The 20,108-nt window shown below is 35.3% G+C and overlaps 1 protein-coding gene and 1 long non-coding RNA gene across 2 annotated transcripts in view; one reads left to right on the top strand and one right to left on the bottom strand.

Moving 5' to 3' along the window:
• LOC143166791 (uncharacterized) overlaps positions 1 to 18,370 on the top strand; it is a 28,382-nt gene extending 10,012 nt beyond the window's left edge. The window contains exons 2-3 of the long non-coding RNA XR_012996449.1: positions 5,870 to 5,983; positions 18,077 to 18,370. This is a non-coding gene — a long non-coding RNA (uncharacterized LOC143166791). The remainder of the gene's footprint in view (positions 1 to 5,869; positions 5,984 to 18,076) is intronic.
• The window catches only part of BAIAP2L1 (BAR/IMD domain containing adaptor protein 2 like 1), a 43,973-nt gene that overhangs the window by 16,479 nt on the left and 7,386 nt on the right, over positions 1 to 20,108 (bottom strand). The window contains exons 2-3 of the mRNA XM_076351552.1: positions 17,893 to 17,968; positions 14,201 to 14,287 (exon numbers count right to left, since the gene is read on the bottom strand). Of these exons, the coding sequence (XP_076207667.1) occupies positions 14,201 to 14,287; positions 17,893 to 17,968 (163 nt within the window). The remainder of the gene's footprint in view (positions 1 to 14,200; positions 14,288 to 17,892; positions 17,969 to 20,108) is intronic.

The raw sequence follows: 20,108 nt of genomic DNA, 5'->3' as shown, positions 1-20,108 counted from the left end.
CAAACGTGTATTCTCACATTAACTAAAAATATTTTGCTATGTATTGAAGCTGATCATGATCAGGTTTTATATATGAGAGCTCATAATACACAATAACCAAATATTAACCTTGTCATCATTTATTGGCAAACCCCAAACCTATCAAACATAATGACATGACTGAAGTGCATGATAACAGACCACTTAAGTCCAATTTGTGGCAGACATACTGTAAACTTGAACCAGTTTTAGGCATCATATTATGCAATGAATTAATAAACCAAAACCACCAGTCTTGATGATAAACATAACTACTAAAATACTTGCCTTTCAAAGATACTTTTTTTTCTGCTTTCCATTCCCCCACACCCTGAATGTGAAATCTTTGTGACAAAAAGGGTAGAGGTACATTAAATATTCCCACATTTGTTTTAGAAAACAAAAACATAGCTGTAAATGTTTATAGATACTTGTTCTGTTATTTTGCTATTACCTTCTAAGTGCACTACAGGGAAGAGAAGATCTCTTTCAGATAGGGATTTTGAGGGAACATCTCAAATAACTTAAAAATAAAACAAACATTTCTCATGTATGGTTCTTGAAACCATGCTGCGTAATACAGCTATAATCTGAAATATGACCATGAACGGTAATGCCAAGTTCCATGGTAAATTTATTTTAGTTTCAAGTAGGTGCAGTGCACAGGTAGAAAGATCTTTTAAGCTGAAACTTCAGGAGTTTGTGGAATATTTTTAGGCTTAACGAAGGCTGTTGGTTGTATCTATATTTTCTATTGAGAAAATAAGACAGACTAGAATTCCATTAATGCTGTTGGTTTTGTTACCAAAAAATCACTAACCCAAAATGTGTAATAGTTATTTCTCCATACACAGCATCCCGTGAGCAAGAAGACATCCTTAAAAGACTGTCTTCACAGTAGATGAAAGACAAGGAAAGCAATTTCTAAAAGAAATACTCACTGTAAGGCCAGAATACAGAACTTCTGCAGCAGTTACACTTCAACTTCACTGTTTGCACTGAGTGATTGTACTGGTTATTTATCTTTTTAGCTTATATTGACTGTTCTTATGAATAGAAGACTAGAAGAATTAGTTCAAGTTAGAAACAAAAATGGAACTCAATCAACAGAGCTCTGTCACAGAAACAAATATTAACAGCTACCAACAAAATCACTTAAACTTTTAAAATACTAAATAGCTATATTAGAATCAATAAAAGTATTAATTGCATCACCTTACTTGAAATATACTTCAATTTTGTTTTATCTAGAGGAGGTTGCTCTTGAAAAATTTCAAGTATTTTAATAGAGAGACTTTCTTAGATGTCTGGGAATGGACAAAGTGCTTAATTCTATCACTCATTTATCTCCTGTTGTCCTATTTTGCATTCAGGGCAGGTCTAGTAACTTCATGTCTTAGAGATGAAACCACATAATTATTTACATTAAACAAGAGCATGAAAGGCTGAGTCAAAGCTACATATGGAGACAACATAGTTCAAGAGTATTATTAGATGCCATTTCTGTCAAGATGGTCTCTTTCTTCCAAGTTACCCTTTGCCCAGAAGAAAGGCGTTTATGACAAGGAACAGTTAGAAACAGAGTCCTTTGAAGCCAGTAGCCCCTGAAAGGTAGTAAATAGAAAGTTTCAAAAGAATACAGTATAACAAATAAATATGATTGAACAAAACATCTGTTAAGCCTCAAAAGCATAAAATTTATCATTCTGTCACAGGAAGGATTTACTGCAGAAGGATTTAATTGTGCAACAGATGCTTTAAAGAAGGCAAAAAGCCTTAATGGAATTTAACGTGAAAGAATAAAATCATAAAGAAGGACAAAGTAATGTAAAACTTCCCAAGCTCTAACTGTACTTTGCTTCTAATACAATTGGTCCAGAATGCTTTAAAAAACCCCACAATCTGTAGAATTAATACTAATATGCACATAAATCAATAGGACTAGGTCAAGTCTGCCTTTCCTTACTGCATGAACGAACATGAAATAGGAAGCAAGGAGTAAATCTCTCTGTAGTTCATTTTATAAAATGGCATTGACACATGACCATTCAATGCCATTTTATGAAGGTGACTGGAGAAGGTGAAGGGGAAGAATGAAAAAAAAAGAATAAAATCTACAATAGAGAAAAGGGGAAGAGATTTCAGAGTATAATAAAGTATTTTAAGTTCACTATACATGCTAGATGTAGTGCCCTGAAGCAGCACCTCCAAATAGTTATGTTTTGCTAGAACAGCAAATAAATAAATAAAATCTGTAAATAAAACAAAAATAGAAGTAAAGAGAACTTCACATTCTAAATGGCATTCGCAGATCAGTTTTTATTTTAAAATACGCAGAGTTCTCACTAAGGCTGTGAACAACAGGAATGTTTCTGTGATATAACAAGCAAATAAGTTAATTAACTTAAAACAGATTAAACATAGGTTAAAGGAAATGAAAAAATCTCCATGACACAATGGCTTAAATCTCTGTATTCATGTACTAGTCCAGTAAAATAAAATCCAAACGTGATATTGATTATGAACAATGAGGAATGAAACTGAACATTATGATATTATTGGACATGTAAAAATAAAATTTAAAGTACTATACAGTTAAAGACATAGAAAGATACAAAAATGTAGTCCTGTTAACAGCATGTGTTGTCAAAGTTGGTTACATTAGGCTCCCACACAAAATAAACTGCAGCAATTATTCATTTTACATACAAATAGGCTCGTGCTTTCAGCTCCCCTTTAACTATGTAAGCATTTTATATGAAGTTGCTTTCAAAGCATTACTTCTCATCTGAAGTTAGCTCACAGTATTTCAAGTAATTATCTGAAAATGATTTAATGCTCAGAGTTAAGAAGTTTCAATTTCTCCATCACTCAGTTTTATCACTATTTTTTCCACAAGTTCCATTACTTCTAAATATTTAAAATCTTTTTAGGTGTTTTACAGTCTCATTGATACAGAAGAGATAAACAGTCTTCCAAAGTTCGTAAGACCCTTGAGGATGCCTAAGTATCTTGCCTCCATATCCAGACAAAACCAGTAAACAATAAATAGGGTTGTACAAGACACTGTTGCTAATTTTGTGAGTTGCACACCTACAGTGTTAGGTGGTGATGAACTCATAGTGCTCTACTTTCTCCTTCTCATAGGGCTTCACTGCCTGTGTTCCTCATGTGGCTCCCTAGTGAGAAAACATATTCTAGCTCATGCACAGAGTTTTTATGTACATTTGACCACAGTCAAAACTTCATCTGCTTGAAGTTAGAAATCAAGCAGGGGGAGAGGGGGTAAAAAAAAAATGCTACTGCCTCTGTTTTTATCCAGTCAGTTTCCTTCCAGCTACATCACAGCCAACATAATTTTAACAGGAGTCCACAGCTGTTTAAAATCAGCAGAGACTACTTTCTAGGTACAACATACTTTCTTCTAATGGAAGAAAAGGACCTTTTACCATTTTACAGCAAATGCTGTACGCTAAGTTCTATGCTTCCCAAAATATTTGCTTTGTTTTGATACATACATATTTGTATGTACATATCTAGCATATACATACAAATACCTATCTATGTCTCACTGACAGCCTGTTCCCTCTGCACCAGAGCCAAATAGCATCAGGGGAAAAAATAGAAGATAAAGGTGGCTAGTAGCAGGCTGCCACTGCTATTTTTCTCTTGGTCTTCCTCTCTCCTAGCAAGCTTCTTGGACCCAGCCAGGAGCATACAGCCGACTGGATAAATTGCACTGGTGGTGACAGTTCAACCGTGGCCACCATCTTCTCAAGGACCTCCGTCTTCTAGTCACAGGCTTATTATGTTGTGGAACTGGCTGGAAAAATGCATTCAGGACCAGTTATAAGATGATGGCTGGAATTTTACCCAAAATGAATTTATATCTCTAAAGGGAAAAACAAAAGACTAACCACCAATTCTCAGCAGCTTAGCTGTATATTTTTTGGAATAAAATTTGGTAGAACACGTACTTGGCAATACTGCCTTTAACACTTCCCCTGTTGTTAGATTACACATTGCTGTCAGCGTGAGGAATGTAATCAAAGAATCCTGCTATTCAAAAATCCTTCTCCCATTTCATAATTAGACAAACAGTGAAGGAACACAGCACAGTTCACTTCTACTGTAGTAGCCTAGCACCTTTTATTTGTGATACCATTTTATTTTGTAGTTCGGGATCAAAATTATGTAGTAATCTTTTTCTTGTCCTAAAACTTTGTTGATGATCATGTGAAAGAAAATAGTGTAAAACTGCATAATGAAGTACTTCCCCAATACAGAAGACAGAATTAAAATTATGATTTTTCTTTAAAACTTTGGAATATTTAAGTATTAAAAGATACAATGAACTCAGCTCTTTATACCTCAGAGTCTATGACTGTTTATAAAAAAAAGCCATATTCAGTTAAACCCAAGGATCAACTTGCTTTTTAAATATACTTTACTTATACCAAAATTAATGCCAAATTCTTTCAGCTTGACACAAGTGATTTTAAAAGGTACTACAAAATCCATACCATGCACTACATGCTATGAAGTGGGCAATGAACTGTTCATAAATTAGCTATTCCCACATAAGACTTTACAACAGTGAATACTTAAGAGATTATCAAGACCATTACAATTTCCAGTTACTCTGAGTTTGTTCTTGGTGTGATGCTCCTATTTTACAATTTTAAACAGAACAAAAATATTAGCTTACATTATATTTTAAAGAGGAATGTGACTTTATTACAGTTTTAGCAAAGTTCAGTCAGCTAGTCTAATTCCCCTTTCTCTCCCAAGCTGTTTTGATCTCTTAGTCAAAAAAAATTGAGATTAGAATTTTTTAAACCTACTATATCATTGAACAGATGTTAATTAACACGAAATATTCATCTTGTTTCAGATGATTGGTAAGCATAGTAACTAAATTTTAATGTTAAAAAAAGAAAAAGCATATGCCACATAAATAATGCATGAAAAATGGCAAGCTTGTTTTTCCACCTGTTACTCCATTACTAATATATATGAAAACTGCTGCAGGCATTTATTTTTTTACCCAAACATACAAAACCACAATATATTAAGATATGTTTGTCAGAGACTGATCTTTCATAGGGCCTTGAAAGCCTTACATACAATAGCTTTTCATACTTGAGCTGCAATGGTGTTAAACAAGTGACTTGTAATCCTTACACAAGTCAGGTGCAAAGAAAATAAGTTACAACCACAAGCCCGAACTTGCCTGTATGAAGCCCTGCTGGTTTTAGGCAGATTAGTTAGGGAAGATCATACAACAGAGCTGATCTCTGTTTTTCAGCAGGACTGGAACAAACAAATCATGCTAAGCAGCAATAACTGAAGTTCTTTATGGGTTTCCAGTACTAGAGAGGATAAATATTTAAGTTATTATTATAAATGCTACATGCTAGTCAATAAAATGCAAGGAATCACTGCAGGTTTTATTACAGCATTTTGGAACTGCCATTGAGTTTCCCAGTCTTAGCAACGTCCAAAAAAAAAAAATCCACACCCAAACTGAGCTGAAAGTTTTGATGAAAGTCTTCTCAGAAGTCCAAGACAACTGGTTCCACACCCCCACCCCCCTTAGGAACATTAATGACATCTACAACTGATACTGGGTTTTGTTTGTTTAGAAATAATTCATCAATAAGAGCTGACTGTATGTACAAAATATAGTTAGACCTTCGGTTAAAGGATTTACAAGCTAATTACATATATGAGGTTATTTTCTTCGCAATGTCGTCATTTACTTTCCATTTTCCATTTATTTCTCTCACTGAGAAGACAAGTAAGTATATTTTCTCTACACAGGCTCTCAGGCTTATTTCTTTGCCAACAGACATACCTGGGGGTGGCAGTGAAGAAAAACTATGATTGCTAAGCATCAGCTGAGAGAGAACGGCCTCCTGCCTGCTGTACTAGCCCCAGCACCTTGTGATGATACTATGTTTGGGTAAGTTCAAAGAGCTGCCAGGGAATACACACCTGCTGTGCACACAGAATGCCAGTTCTCACACTTCAGAATTACTCTTCTCTAGACAGACACTAGCCACAGTGTCCAGAAAACATTGCGTGTACACACAGGTGGAGTTCAGGGCATCCTTTCCAGGGTTTCCACTGCAAGATGAAAGATGTCTTTGCTACCTGTAAGACTCACATGAAATTTAACTGTTCCAATATAGTCAGAAAAATCTTTAAGGGTGCCCTTCATGGTATTTTCACTATTTTCTCAGGCCTTTGAGGCATAGCATGAAGATATCAATTAAGTACACACTCACTGTAGGTGTTTTGAATATCTAATTTTTCCCTCGAGGGTGTGGTCACATGTATCATTATGGATGTTCTGTGCTAAACTCCAGAGTCATCGTACACAAGTAGATGTGCTTACAGTAGCAGGGGCAGACACACGCACTGGTGTCATAACTATAACACTAACACTATAACGATGCATCACAAGGAACAGTACTGCCAATGCTACCTATGAACTGTTGAGTTAACCACCATGAGAAATTCAGGGCTATATACTGTAAGAGTGTTATGGCTGTATCTTATCACTGGCTAAAATCAAGAGAATTAGTTTCAGTTTACAGGTTGCTGTAAGGAAAAAAAAAGGGAAGAAAATACTGAAATTGACTCAGAAATATGACCAATTATCCAGAATTTGATCTGAAAAAAATAACTGGAAAAATATTACTAAAGTCCTATGAATACCTGTCTTCTTTTCTTCCCCTGGTGCTTGTATTCTGCAACATCAGTGCCCTGCAATTGTTCCCAAAGAGCCTTGTGTATTTTCATATTCTATTCCTCCCTTCAGCCATTTCTAGAACCAGAAAATTTGCACCTTATGTGGAAGTCTTCATAACAGAAGTTACAACAACATGATTGTATATAGAACAAACTTTTTTTGGGGGGTAGTCTTATAAGAACAAGCTGCAATATCCATTTTTAAGCAGTTACATTCTTTATGTTTAATAATAAACCCACCTCTTGTTCACTCCGTTTCTTGGTAGGATCATTTCTGTCTTATATTTTAGCAGAGAAAGATTACAGAACTTAACAACAACCACCACCAAAAGATCTTAAGCTAACAACTGTTTGTTCAGCTTCATTGTATGATGCCACCTGATCACTCATTGTCCAGGACATGTTTTGCAGCAACCTTCTTCACTGATTATTTATTGCTTTGTGATTTTTGTTTGTTTGTTAATAATGGTTCTGGATATCAACATAGTAACAGGTTTCTCTTGCCCTTCTTTTTGGTTTATTAATAGCACAGTGCCAAGTATTCTCCACCGTTCATGAACACTGACTTGCAGGAGCTTCTACCTGGCCATTGGCAGGGCACATGCTCATGAATATCTGAATAGTTAAACTGATTTATAAATCAGTGAATATATACAGCTTCCAATAGCTCTGCAATAGATGGTCAGGCAAATTATTAGATGTGGACTTAAGTTGTTCATATTTAAGAATTTAAGACTGAAGTTTTTCTCTCTTCCAGCAGACTTTTATTGAAAGTTTACATGCAGAATACTGAACATCAAAATCCACAGTACTGATTCTAGAGAAAGAGAAGTTTGTCAGTATGATTGTTTGGCTCGCTTTACCCTTATAAATGACCTTGAAAAGTAGAACTATGAATAGCAGGAAGTTTCCACTAATACTGAGTTTTCATCAGTAGAAATGTATCTAGAAAGGCTGGCTCATCTCCTTTTAGCCTTCTTAGAGCAGATTGGAGGTCTATGTAGCACACACCCAGAATGTTATTATAAAATTAGAAGATACAAAACCTCACTCCTGAAAAAAACCACATGACTACTTTGTATTTCCTTTTCAAGACAGCTCTGGGTATACTTCCCTTTTATAAGAATGGAGTGGCTTCTTCCAATGCTATTTCATTAAAAATATAGTAGAAGAGCATTTTACTAATGCTCCATAGGAAAAGCTGGCCTGATACACTAACTACTTAAACTGCAGCCTCTAAGCTAGTTTCCCAGAAGTTTCTACCAGATGAGGTGCTAAAGGGGTTCTGTAGTTGCTGGCACACTTCACTTGCCTTTCCCTCCAACGTAATCTATTCCAAAAGCAGAACATTTATACTATCGAAGAGATGACACTGATGCAGTAAGTAAGATGAGACAAGATGACAGATCTCTTTTCTTTAGTTTAAATGAGCCAGTGAAGGGAAGGGTGCTAGGTGTCATCTTTCTAAGACAAGTGAAATAAGATTCCAGCTGAAAGGGTCAGTTTATATGCTAAAGTAAGTCAACAACTCCGCCTCCCCCCCCCCCTTTTTTTTTTTTAATTGAAGTGCAACTAGCTACATTCATCCTAAAGGACGGAATTTTCTTTTTCTGCTTGGCTTTCTCAATAGTGAGAGTGACACTTAAGTGCTGTATCACAGAAGCAGCAAGAGAGAGCTATAGCTCTGAAAAGTACCCACTCAAGTGGCAATTTTGCTTATTAATCAGGAAGGAAATAATTTTGAATGACAAATACTTGCAAGATAAGTGCTTTAAAAAAGATGGTATTGCCTTACATCAGTCTGATTAGAAATTTTTCAGCAAGGAGGTATGTTCTTTTTAGCAAAATAAGAATTTTCCAATTCAGTTCCAAAATTTTTTCTATGAGTTGGCCACTTAAAGCTCATAGTTTCTGATATAGAAAAATCTCTCGTTTCTGCAAATAGAAACGAGGAGAGGGAGAGAAAAGTCCACAGGGTTTCTCTTCATTGCAAATGTAAAATGAAGTGGTTATCACTGGGGGAAAAAAAACCCAAAACAGAACTCTATAGATTGAACTTCACACTCCTAATTACATTAGTATTAAATTTACATTATTATCAAATTGTTTTCTAGCTTTTTTTAAAGTAAACCAACAATTAACATTTACCAAAGGATCTCTGTGATCCTGTTAGATGTTACTCAAGAGTAACGTCTGGCTAACTGCAGAGAAGTATAAGAGCTCTCAAAAAAAAAGGAAACATGCATATAGACAACCCCTGCCCCCAGTTATCCGTATCATAGTATTCTGTAATTACTATATTACTATGTGTATTACTATATCACAAAAAATTGAGATTTTGTATTTGACAAAGCATGGCAAAATTGTGGAGACCTTTAAAATTACACCACTTGATGAGCAAACCTGCGTTTCATGAATATGTTCAAACACTGTCTTTTAGACCCTAAGAACACCCTTTCTTCTGTGCATGAGAGGAATATCAAGTCCAGGGCTCATCCTCTGTTGGGCAAGAACTCCACTTACTGTGCGCACCATTAGAAGTTTTTGGTTTTTCTCCCCACCTCTCCCTATCTTGTGACTACCACAACACAGAGCAATCTTTTAGTTCAATACTTGCTTCTCTAGATTACCTGTAGTGGTTTTTAACCAGAAAATTTCTCCTAAAAAGAATGGAAATTTTTCCAAGTTGTTACATTTCAGACTATAGATGAGCATAAGCTTTTGCATACCTGTTTCCAGATAAGTTTTAATAGAATGATACTATGAAAAAAATAAGCCTATAACACAGAGTAATCTTTAAATAAATTATCAGTCTTGGTTAAATTTAAACAGGTTAAATCTGTCTCCTCTGATTTTCCTTTTAACATGCTGAACTTCTGCAATTTAGTTCTATTGGTCAAGACCACACAATGTAATATTTTTCTTATAATTTGGCTTTTTATAGTTTGACAAGCAAGGAATAGTTTACACTTCTTAGTTCTTGAGCAATAAGCTTTAGGTACTGACCCCATAATTGTGGGTGACTGCTATAGATACCGTTGCCACACAACAAACAAATTGGGACTTTACACCCACAATATAATAAATGAGTTGTAGCTGCAATAACTGGCAGGTGCTGAAGAGGATAGTTGGGAAGATATGAGAAGTAGTATTCAGTGAGTGAGCAGGAAATAACTTCCCGATTCCTTGAGCAAGTGAAAGCTACAAAGACAGCCTATGTTACTAGACGAGAGAGTTTATTAAAATCATAAGCACTAAAAATTGGTAAGACAAAGCCTCATAAACTTGTATTTTTGGGCAAGACAAAAAAGATTAGCAACACATCATGAAAGTTACTATTTTAACACTCTACCAGCAGTATAGCATCTACATGAAGTTATTTTTAGTGCACTATTGAAATACAAAATTTTATTGTGCTGATGTGGTATGCTGAAATTTGAATAGTATGACATATTAACATTTTCAAACGTGCAGTTTCTTGTTTCCTATCTTTTCTTCCTAGTGGGATTTCCAAAAGGTGCCTAGGAAAGAAAGATATGCAAGTTCCATATTGCAGAATAACTTGAACTACATAAATTCAGGTTATGTTCCTAAATGCTCATAGCCAAGTCTGAGAGACTACAAGCTTCGAAATTTAGGGAAATAAAAAATTAGAAAGAACGTTGACCTAAATTAACTTATCCCTTATTCATAAGGATTGTATTATGAATGCAGTATATTCCTCTACTTCCTCAACTTACTCATTAAGTTATTCTGTATTAAAATAATTCAGAGAGCTTCAGCCAGAATGGAAAGATAGAGATACTTAGTACAAAAGCTCTGAATCAGCTGGAATATCCAGATTTTCGTTTTATTCTCTTGTTTCCCTCTTCTGCTCCAGTCTCATTCGACAGAAGAAAGCACTTTCTGGCATTTTTACTTCGATTTTTTTGCCCCACCACTTCTCTGCTCTCTATGCATTTTACCCTCTACTTCAAAAATTCTTCCCCATTTCTTTTCCATTTCTGTTTCTACCCTGTCTGTGGGGTTGGTATCCATTTTACTGCCTTATTACAGGAAGACCATGTTCTATGTTTTCTTATGAGAAGGAAAGATTGACTGTGGTTTTGATACAAATCTTTACATCACACTTGGCAGTAAATATGCTCTAGGTCACCCAGCAGGTTTGGGTTTGAACCGTAAAATGACTCAGTGCAATATTCCAGTAAAGATTCTCCATAAATTCTAAAGAATATTGTGTTTTAGCCATCTGAGCCTTGTAGTCCTTTCATAATTAAGTGTAAGAAGTTTAATGCAACACGACTGAATTTAGAATAATACATTATTTTTCATCTGCCACTATAAAGGTGAAGTTGCTACAGGAAAGACCCGAAACCTTGGTTCCTGCCTCATTCCCCTGTTCATTATTCAGAAAACTGATTTTAATATGAACTGTATCTGCAAAAATTACAGCTTGATTTGCTAACTACCAGAGAAAGGGGAAAAGGGGGGAATCTTGTTCTAAAACCTTCTTTTACAGCCAAAAAGTACCTAGTGGCTGATGGGTGAAACACAAAGCTAATGGAGGAGGCATGTACATTTAAGATGAGTCAAAGATAATTAATTGGCAGATATGCCTTCCCTTCATTTCTGCTGTAGATGATACAATGAGGTAAAAAAATCAGCACCGTGGATTTCTGAATACTATGAAGTCTTGCCATCCATAAGCCAATTATCCTGATTGTGGTTAAATTGGTAAGCCATGGGGGGGAGGGGCTTGTTTATTTTTATACAGATTATTTTTAAGCATTAGTTTATTTTGGATGTTTCAAATTTTTATTACTCAGATGAGAACACTTACATTTTCTGGTTGTCCAAAGACCTAAACACTGGAAATCCAGACCACAGTACCTCAGTTTGTGCTCAAATATTAAAGCATTCCAAAACGCTTTAGAACTTGGTCATTGTTGGTTTATCTAATTCATTGTGAAGAGCCAGGATAATGTCTTAAATATTAAAAAAATAATGATCTCCTACTGACATCTGTTGCTATTGATTTCAGTTAATACAGGATACAGGAAGAGGCCTTATAATACAGTTTTAAACAAGGGAAAAGTAAAAAGTTACAGAAATATTCTGAACATCAGATTTGGATACAGATAACACACACACATAAAATTATGGAAATTGCTCCTCTCTGCTTCTTTGCCAGTCACCTTTAGACTGTTGCTCTTACAAAACAAGCTAGTGTGTCAGCTCACTTGATGCTCAGGAGAATATAGTCCAGAAAAGCAGTTCACAGGTATATCACAAAACTTAACTGATGACTACTGATCTCGTTTTTGGCAAAGATAACAGAAGTATTACGCATGATAGAGCTGTTAGTGGCCAATAACGTGTCTTTTGGCAGGTCTAAAGGAACTCACAGAAGAAACAATTCCACAGTGGGCTAGGCCTACAGTAACTCCACTAGGGTTGATAGGGTCCACGAACGAGCAAATCTCAGCAAAGTTTGATCTAGTCTTTCCACATCCGATACTGCTCAGCATGCATCTCAGTATTTTTAGAATATTAAAAGGTGCAGTAAATTCTTCTTTTTCTTTTTAAGCAAAGATACTTTGAGAGACATCTGGGGTGTATCATATTTCTTTGCTAAATAGGTCAGTATTGTAACCCAGGTTCAGAACTATTAAGACTTTTTCAAGAAAATGCAAATAATCTCTCACAGACTCCTAACCACATTATCCTGCCTTTTCCAATGTTCATTGGCTTTCCTTATCTCTAAAGTAAGTATTCTTTCAGAGAGTATGCTAGAAGAAATCCAGAGTTGCTCTTTTCCTTAAGAAGATTTTTCTGCAGTAACAGTTTAAGTAGAAGATGAACAGAAAGCAGAGTTAGAGGCCTGACCCTGAAGAAGGCCATATTTTCTCAATACAGTGTATCTAGAAATAGTTTTATAATTGCAGGGAAGAATTCATAGTTAAACAAAAATATATTTTCAATCACAATTCTGTATTGCCCCAAATAATAGGGAAAAACAGTTATTTTCAGAATTCAGCTCAAAACTATCCAATGATAATATTTTTCAAACAAGCAGACAATATTCCACAATCATACAAAGTTCGATAAATAGATTACTTCCATGCATATAGCCAACTGCTTGATTGCAAAAATTGTAATTATGCATTTGTTGATATTTTTATAAGACTCTGCATGTTTATTACTTTTAACTTTCTCATACTTTTGTTCTATAGTTTGAAACTAGCAACCCTCCTTCCTGTAAACAACCTGCAAAGCAAATACAGAAAGCAACTACATTAGCAATGTTTGCTTTCTACTGTTTGCTGTTCTGCCACTCCCAACTTTGAACACAGAATGTTAACACTCACACAAAAGTGGTTTCAGAACAAATCATAAAAATGCATGCAGGCACATAGAAACCAGTGGTCACCATTCAAGGAAGGTCTTTCCCCTCAATTCTGCTTCAGCAGAATCATTAAAAAAATATTTATTAAAAACATCCTTTTTAATCGGCTGAATTAACATACTATTGTGAGTTACAGGAGCAGATGCATGTTACATTATTGAAAGAGTCCTACATTTCCCATAATCAAAAGTTCAGAGACAAGACACGTTATCAAGTTATTTTTGTCAAAAAGCAAACGAAGGCTTTAAACAAATGTTTCCTCTTTACAGTACAGCTCCTGTTTCTTTGTTTTGTAATGATGTTAGGATCTTTTGTCAGAAATATTACAAATTCTTCGATGACAACTTCACTGTTGTAGATTGAGCAGTATCATTTCAATGCTAGCCAAACAAGTACAAAACTAAGTGCTGATTATGATCTTTAAAAAATTCAGAAATTATTTTCAGGAAAGTACAGAACTTGGATTAATTTTACATTAATGTAAGTGTACTACATTTTTGACACTACAGTTTCTCTTTCAAAAGCTCAACTAGAAAATAAATATAATGCATCTGAGAACTTTTAGTGATATACTTGATCAAAAATAGTGAAGTAGAATTAAACTCTTCACAGTGGAACTCATCCAGAAAATTGTTTTAGTTTAGAACTGCTGTCATACACTAGGACTCCTCATACCAATATTCTGTTGCAGAAATATTTCAACATTCATCTCTGTACTAAAGCTACACATTTTTCCATTTTTATTTATTATAGAATTATGTGAACTTGAAAAATACATGCTTTTGAATGCATAGGCAGAAATATATTCACAAAAGTAAAAAGAAAAAGTTATTTTGTCAAAACATTGTGTCTTGAGAAATAGTATGTCTTAAAGGAATCTAATCCCTTCCATCTATGCATTATTTAAAAACACACTTTTCCCAGTCCTTTTCTACTTCACGTTAGTTCCATGAACGGCCAGCAGGAAAACAAAAATAAAGTTTATATTTTGAAGTAATGAAAAAAAGATATTTCACTTACCTAATTCTTTAGAAACTGGAGAATCAGCTGATATATCCCCAATCTTTGCAAGGCTATCATAATATGCTCTTCCAGCCACTACCATAGCTTGGGGGGAGGAAAAAAAAGTGTTAACAAAAATCAAAGTATGTTCCATTTTCATGAATCTATGATCCTATGAAATTTTGTAATCCAGGGCACATAGTAAGAGAGGGGCATATGGCAATAAGGACATCCTGCTATCAGAGAAAGCTACTCAAGTCCCTGCGCTATCTGCTAATTTGTGAAACCAGGTGACAGAGACAGAACACCAGAATATATTAACGAAGTTTCAGCCTGTGATTTAGTTCCAACTTTCATGCAAATCTAGGAGCAATCAGCGTCCTGTGGGTAGGTTTAGCCATAAACCATTGGTCAGGACATAACAAAATTCCTTGGTATAGATAAAACTGTTGGAAAAAAGCAAAATGCAATCCCAAACTTACTAGCAATGCCAAGGTCTCTGCCCTGTATTGGCCAGCCAGACGACTGATCTGAGAAATGGCTACTGGCCGTGAGACAACAGACCTACAGTTGCAACAAGGAGACATGGAGCCCTTAAGCAGTAAATGATTTGCTGTTGAAGTTAGCTGAAAGAGTAACTCGCTTCAAAAAAGCTATGATGAAATACAGTTCGGCAGGTGAGATATATTTAAAAGAAAAGTGAAATGTGAAAAGTTTGATACATCTGATACAGCCACTCCTAAAAATTACCATTATGGATAACACTGTACAATCATCATATACTGCAATGACAAATACGATTTCTTGTCAAAACAATACATTGAAATCTTAGGATCCTACATATAAACACCAACTTTTCCACTTTAAGGAAATTTTAGGCCTTAAATGCTAAAACTTCAAAAATTAAGTCTCTGAAAGATGATGTTCAGGTAACGGAGATAAGCCACCTGGTATTCTTTTCTCAGTTTTCAACATACCATCAATGCTCCCGAGATTATTATAAATTACATCATTCAGCAACTTAGTGAGCTTAAATGTTGGAAGATACCTGGTTTCTTGGACAGACATGGAAAATTAGCATTGATATATACAATTTCGGCACAGAGTTATTTTGACACTCCAGGAAAGTGCCTACTTTTATCTTTGTCACTGAACTCAGGATGGCAGAGAAATCTATATTCCAAGTACTTTAAGCAATAAAAACCTCAGGCAACAGGTGCATATACAGTTTAAGAAGAAACCTGAAGGTTTAACATTCCTTACCAAAAAGACAGACCCTCTTTAACACTTGATGCTCCCCCCCTCCCACCCCAGACAGTTCCCCCCCCTTTTATTGTTTATAGTTCAATTCCAGTTTTACAGGAACCGATAAGCTCTTAATATGTATCACCAAGGTTTCAGTTATTCATTATTCAGTTAATCATTTCCTGGTTATAGCCGATTTCAACAGCAAAGCCAGTTTTGCTAGAACGAACACGGAAACATCAAGATTCAAACTGCAGGGAGGCCACTAGTGAGAAACAGATTACATATGTAGTAGATCTACACCACGCAATTGTTGCCTTGCATCTTCACAGTATCTAGAACTGATCTATACACCACAAAGAAAAGAAATAACAAGGACAAACTGACAAGGTTTTATTGTAAAAGGCAGTGAAAAATACTTATTGAAGTCTTCATAATTTTTTGTAGCAGTACATTTTTAACCCAAAGCAGAAGCCAAGCAGACTCTCACTGTTGACTTCAGAATACCTTTTTCTGGGGGGAGAAGGCAATTGCCAATTATAGTCTTTTAGGTCTGTATTTCATAGTTTTTACTAGCAAAGGTGACATCTTTGGTTACCTAACAGTATGTTCACAGAGAAGCCTGAAACTCTTCCAAATGAAACAAAGATTCTTTTTGAGGCCCTGTTGCATTAGACAAGAGTAATTTCTGTCTAAGCTGCGTCTCATAGGTGCTCTATATTCAAACTTTCTGAACAGAACTATACTGGTGCTACTGATGGAGCAGTATGCCACCCACATGCGAAGATTTGATGCCATTCCAACTCTTCCTATCTAAGGTTTTCTCAGGATAGGCCCACGTCAATCTTTTATCCTAATACAGGCACTAAAAAAGGAAGAAAATGTGTGATTTCTCCTGCGCTAATCAAGCCAAATCAAGAACTTCACTTGTATAGTCTCTTCTCCAGTACTATGGCTAGTAAACTACTTCTGCGGAAAACGAGTTTTGACGTTTTATCCTCAAAATGTCTAAAAATACATTATAAACCTATCAGAAGTTCTTGTAAGTTTTGTGTTCTTTGTCAGCCTACTCTGACTTGCTTGGAAAGCTGCAAAGTATTTGTTTAGCAACAGAATATTTACTCCTTGTTACAGATCTATTTATACCACCCAGAACTTATGGAGAAAAGATTAACAATTTATGAGAGCCCAAAGATTACTTTAATGTAGTTTCTTAACAGTTGTTGCAACATTGTAAACATTTATTCATTTGAAATTAAGCATTCATGCTAGATATGCTTCATCAGCCAGTCTTAAAAGGCAAACTTGCTAGAACACAATACCTATCAGCCTCTCCAGTGTTGCTGTGCACAGTTACATTGTGAATTACTGATGACAAATTGAATTAAAAGAGAAGAGGCACAATGTAACGTATCAACAGTAAAGTATGTGAAAAGCAGAACCCTCAGAAACTGGTATAAAAATCTTTCAGCCAAACATGAGAACACTTGTTATTACTTCTGGTACTACCAATAATCCCTAAAGTTAGGTATTAGGTAACCACAATGTTAATCCATCAGCTTAGGCATTACTGCAAGTAAGTCAACATTTCCCTATTTTCATCTCCAGCAGGCTTTGGTTTTATCTTTTTCTCAAGCCTGGTCTAAAAATTGCATGAAGAGAGATTTCAATGTCTATTTGGCTATGCACTACTTCTGCAGTATCACATTTCTCAAAGTACTAGATTATATGTAGGGGAAAGATATGCCACCGACTTGAATGAAGCAGAATAAGAGAGATTTTACATCGCTTTAATATGGTATCAAGCAGCTCAGCAGGTCTGTATAGGGGAAAGGGAACAAGCTCTAACAGGTCCTAAAATATAAGCTTTGGGAATATAGAGCCCAGTCTTGGAAACTCGTTCTTAGATGGATAGTTTCTGTGAAGTCAATAATGGAAGTAAAAAACCACATTTTTATAAAAAGTTTGAGAGACTCGGTCCTTAGATTCAAATTTATTCATTCTGATTTTGACTCCATTAAAAAGATACCATCAGGTTTAGGATGGATAACAAAAAAAAAAATCCACTCCTGCAACTCTTACTCATCCAAGTTGTTCTGTTCACAGGGTTACTTAGGTAGTGAGGTGTATAGGTCAGTAGGAACAGATCTAAGAATGTGAAATATATTTGGAAGATATTTCCAGAGGAAAAAAAAAGAGAACGTTAATTTAGATAACTTTGTTTTTTCCATTTATATTATTATTCTAATGTGGGTTATTTACACTTTATATTCAGTTTATTTTGCAGTAGCTCTGTGCCTGTTTGGGATGTAACTTCTGCAGGACAGTAAAAAAAAAAGGGAGAAGGTACATATGTTTGGGTGTTTGCACTTTTTTTGTTTAGTTATACACAACCCTCATATCCAATATGTATATTTAAATGAAAATTAAACATTCTTTCTAGTGTTAGCACCTAGAAGACTTACCATTAACAGCTTTTTCATAATTCTTCCCCAGATTTATTAAATTCCTCAGTCCTGGATTGAACTGTTCCATAACATTCTAGTGAACAGAAAACAAAATTTGTGTTATAGCCAAGGCAATTCAACAGTAGATGAAAGTATTTATCTCAGTGTCACTCAGGTCTAGTTTTATGTTTCATATGTAAAGCATACATCTGAAAAGTCCATGGATGGATGAAAAACAGAAGACTTGGGAGGAAGAGGAGAGCAAAGAATGGGAGAAGAAACTGAGCATTTAAGATCAAACAGGAGAAGAAAAAAAAGGTAAACTATTTCAATAAGGGTAAAAAGGAATCTGGCTGTTTATATTATAAAAGGATGCCAAGTGTGTGATCAAAGTTTACATAGATCCTTCTGTTATGGTAGGTGATGGTGAAATAAGAATGAGAGAAAAACCTTTATCCACTAATTGTTTTATAAAGTCAGACAATAAAAAGGACTTTCTGACAATGGTTCAAGATTTGAGTTCTTCACCCCCCTGCGCCCCCCCTCCCCCACTGTGAAAAAAAATACTGGGAAAAGGAAAAAAGAAAAGAAATTCACCAGATATCTGCTTAGGGGAAGACTAAGCACTTTATCCATCTTTTCTAAGTTACAGATAGCATTTAGGGAAATTAGTTTTTTGGTGGTTTGTTTTGTTTTTTTTTAGTTTGAAAATGCTGCATTTTATTGTGCGAAGCTGTAGTTCTTTCTGAAAGAAAATTAAAATTATGACCTTATTTAAATAGAAGGAGGGGAGAAAAAAAAAAAAAGAAATCCACTGCAGCTGCTTTGACCGTTAAATACAGTTACTGGCTGAAATAACCAGAATCTGAAATCCAGCAGCTCTAAGCATGACTACTCTCATACCTAGCAAATTCTATAAACTGATGAAGTGGTTGAAATTGTGACTGGCAGTTTCATAGTGCGAGAAAATAGCTACACCATTACATAGAAAAGTTTCAAGTCTTTGCAAAAAGTAGAAAATAAGTTAAACCATGAAGTTTGAATCCAAATTTGAATTTTCCCAAAGTCGGGGGGGATGAAGAAAAGAAGAGAAGAAGATTTTGCTCACTCCAAAAAGGAAAATCACCCACAAAGTTTGAGTTGTCCCTACTCACAGGAAAGCTTCAGTTTCCCTCTTTCTGGTCAAAAACAATAACTCTCCCGCCTCTCCCCTAAATCAATATTCCAAAATTACTTTTATCTTGTTATGAGCACTGGGGGGGGGGGGGGGGGGGGGGAGCTGACATGCCAATACAAATGCAGTAGTTATTCACTCCTCAGAATCATGCCCTTTAAGATGTATCAAACGCATGTAGCATAAACAGCAGCATTCCAAAATATTGGATATTGCAATTAACTTCTGAACAATGCTAAATAAGTTTGAAAGAGAGCCCTCTGAGCTTCACTTATTTGGTGGCTTCTTGGTTTCTTCAGGTAGGATTGCTATCTGAATTAAAGACACAGCATGTTTGTTTAACAAAAACCCCTTTGTACGTATGTAAACATCTACATCTGAACAAGTATTCTAGAATTTGCTGTATGGGCCTGGTCATTTCATAGTGAAGTAACCACAACGTTCTAAACCTTTCTTTTCTCTCCTCTCTACAAAACGCAATTTCATATAACACCAGCTGCTAAGTCTCAGGAACAATTTGGTACTGAATATTTTCTTTTAAAAATAAATTTAATACAAGCCCTATATTTCCATAGAGGAGAACCTTAAAAGTTTTTGCAGATTCTAGACCTTCTTTTCCCAGAATCTTCCTAACAAAACTATAGCTGTGACATTACTCTAAAATCTTATCGTCATGAAAGGAAGATCATGAGATACCTGAAGACACCATTCTGTTATTCTTACTATTTTGATGACAACTCACATCTTTCTAGATATTGTTCACACAGCAGAACTTTCAAGTTGAAGGAATTCAAAACAGACACTTTATGTTTACAAGAAATACAAGACCCATGACAAGTGAAATAGTATCAAGCTTTTGTCTGTTATACCAAACAGAATTAAAGTATTTATATTTAGTACATACATGGACCCAGAAAGAACAGGAATACCATCACATTTGTCTTATTTTCAGGCAAGGTCATTCAGACAGAACTTTATTATTATTTTTCAAATATAGTGCTATACCTGAACTCCAGCCAATTTAAAAAGTGAAGAAAAAGATTAACTCCAGATTTCACCA

Source organism: Aptenodytes patagonicus, chromosome 13 (assembly GCF_965638725.1).
Source record: "Aptenodytes patagonicus chromosome 13, bAptPat1.pri.cur, whole genome shotgun sequence".
Taxonomy (NCBI): Eukaryota; Metazoa; Chordata; class Aves; order Sphenisciformes; family Spheniscidae; genus Aptenodytes; species Aptenodytes patagonicus.
This window is presented reverse-complemented; position numbering and strand designations above follow the sequence as displayed.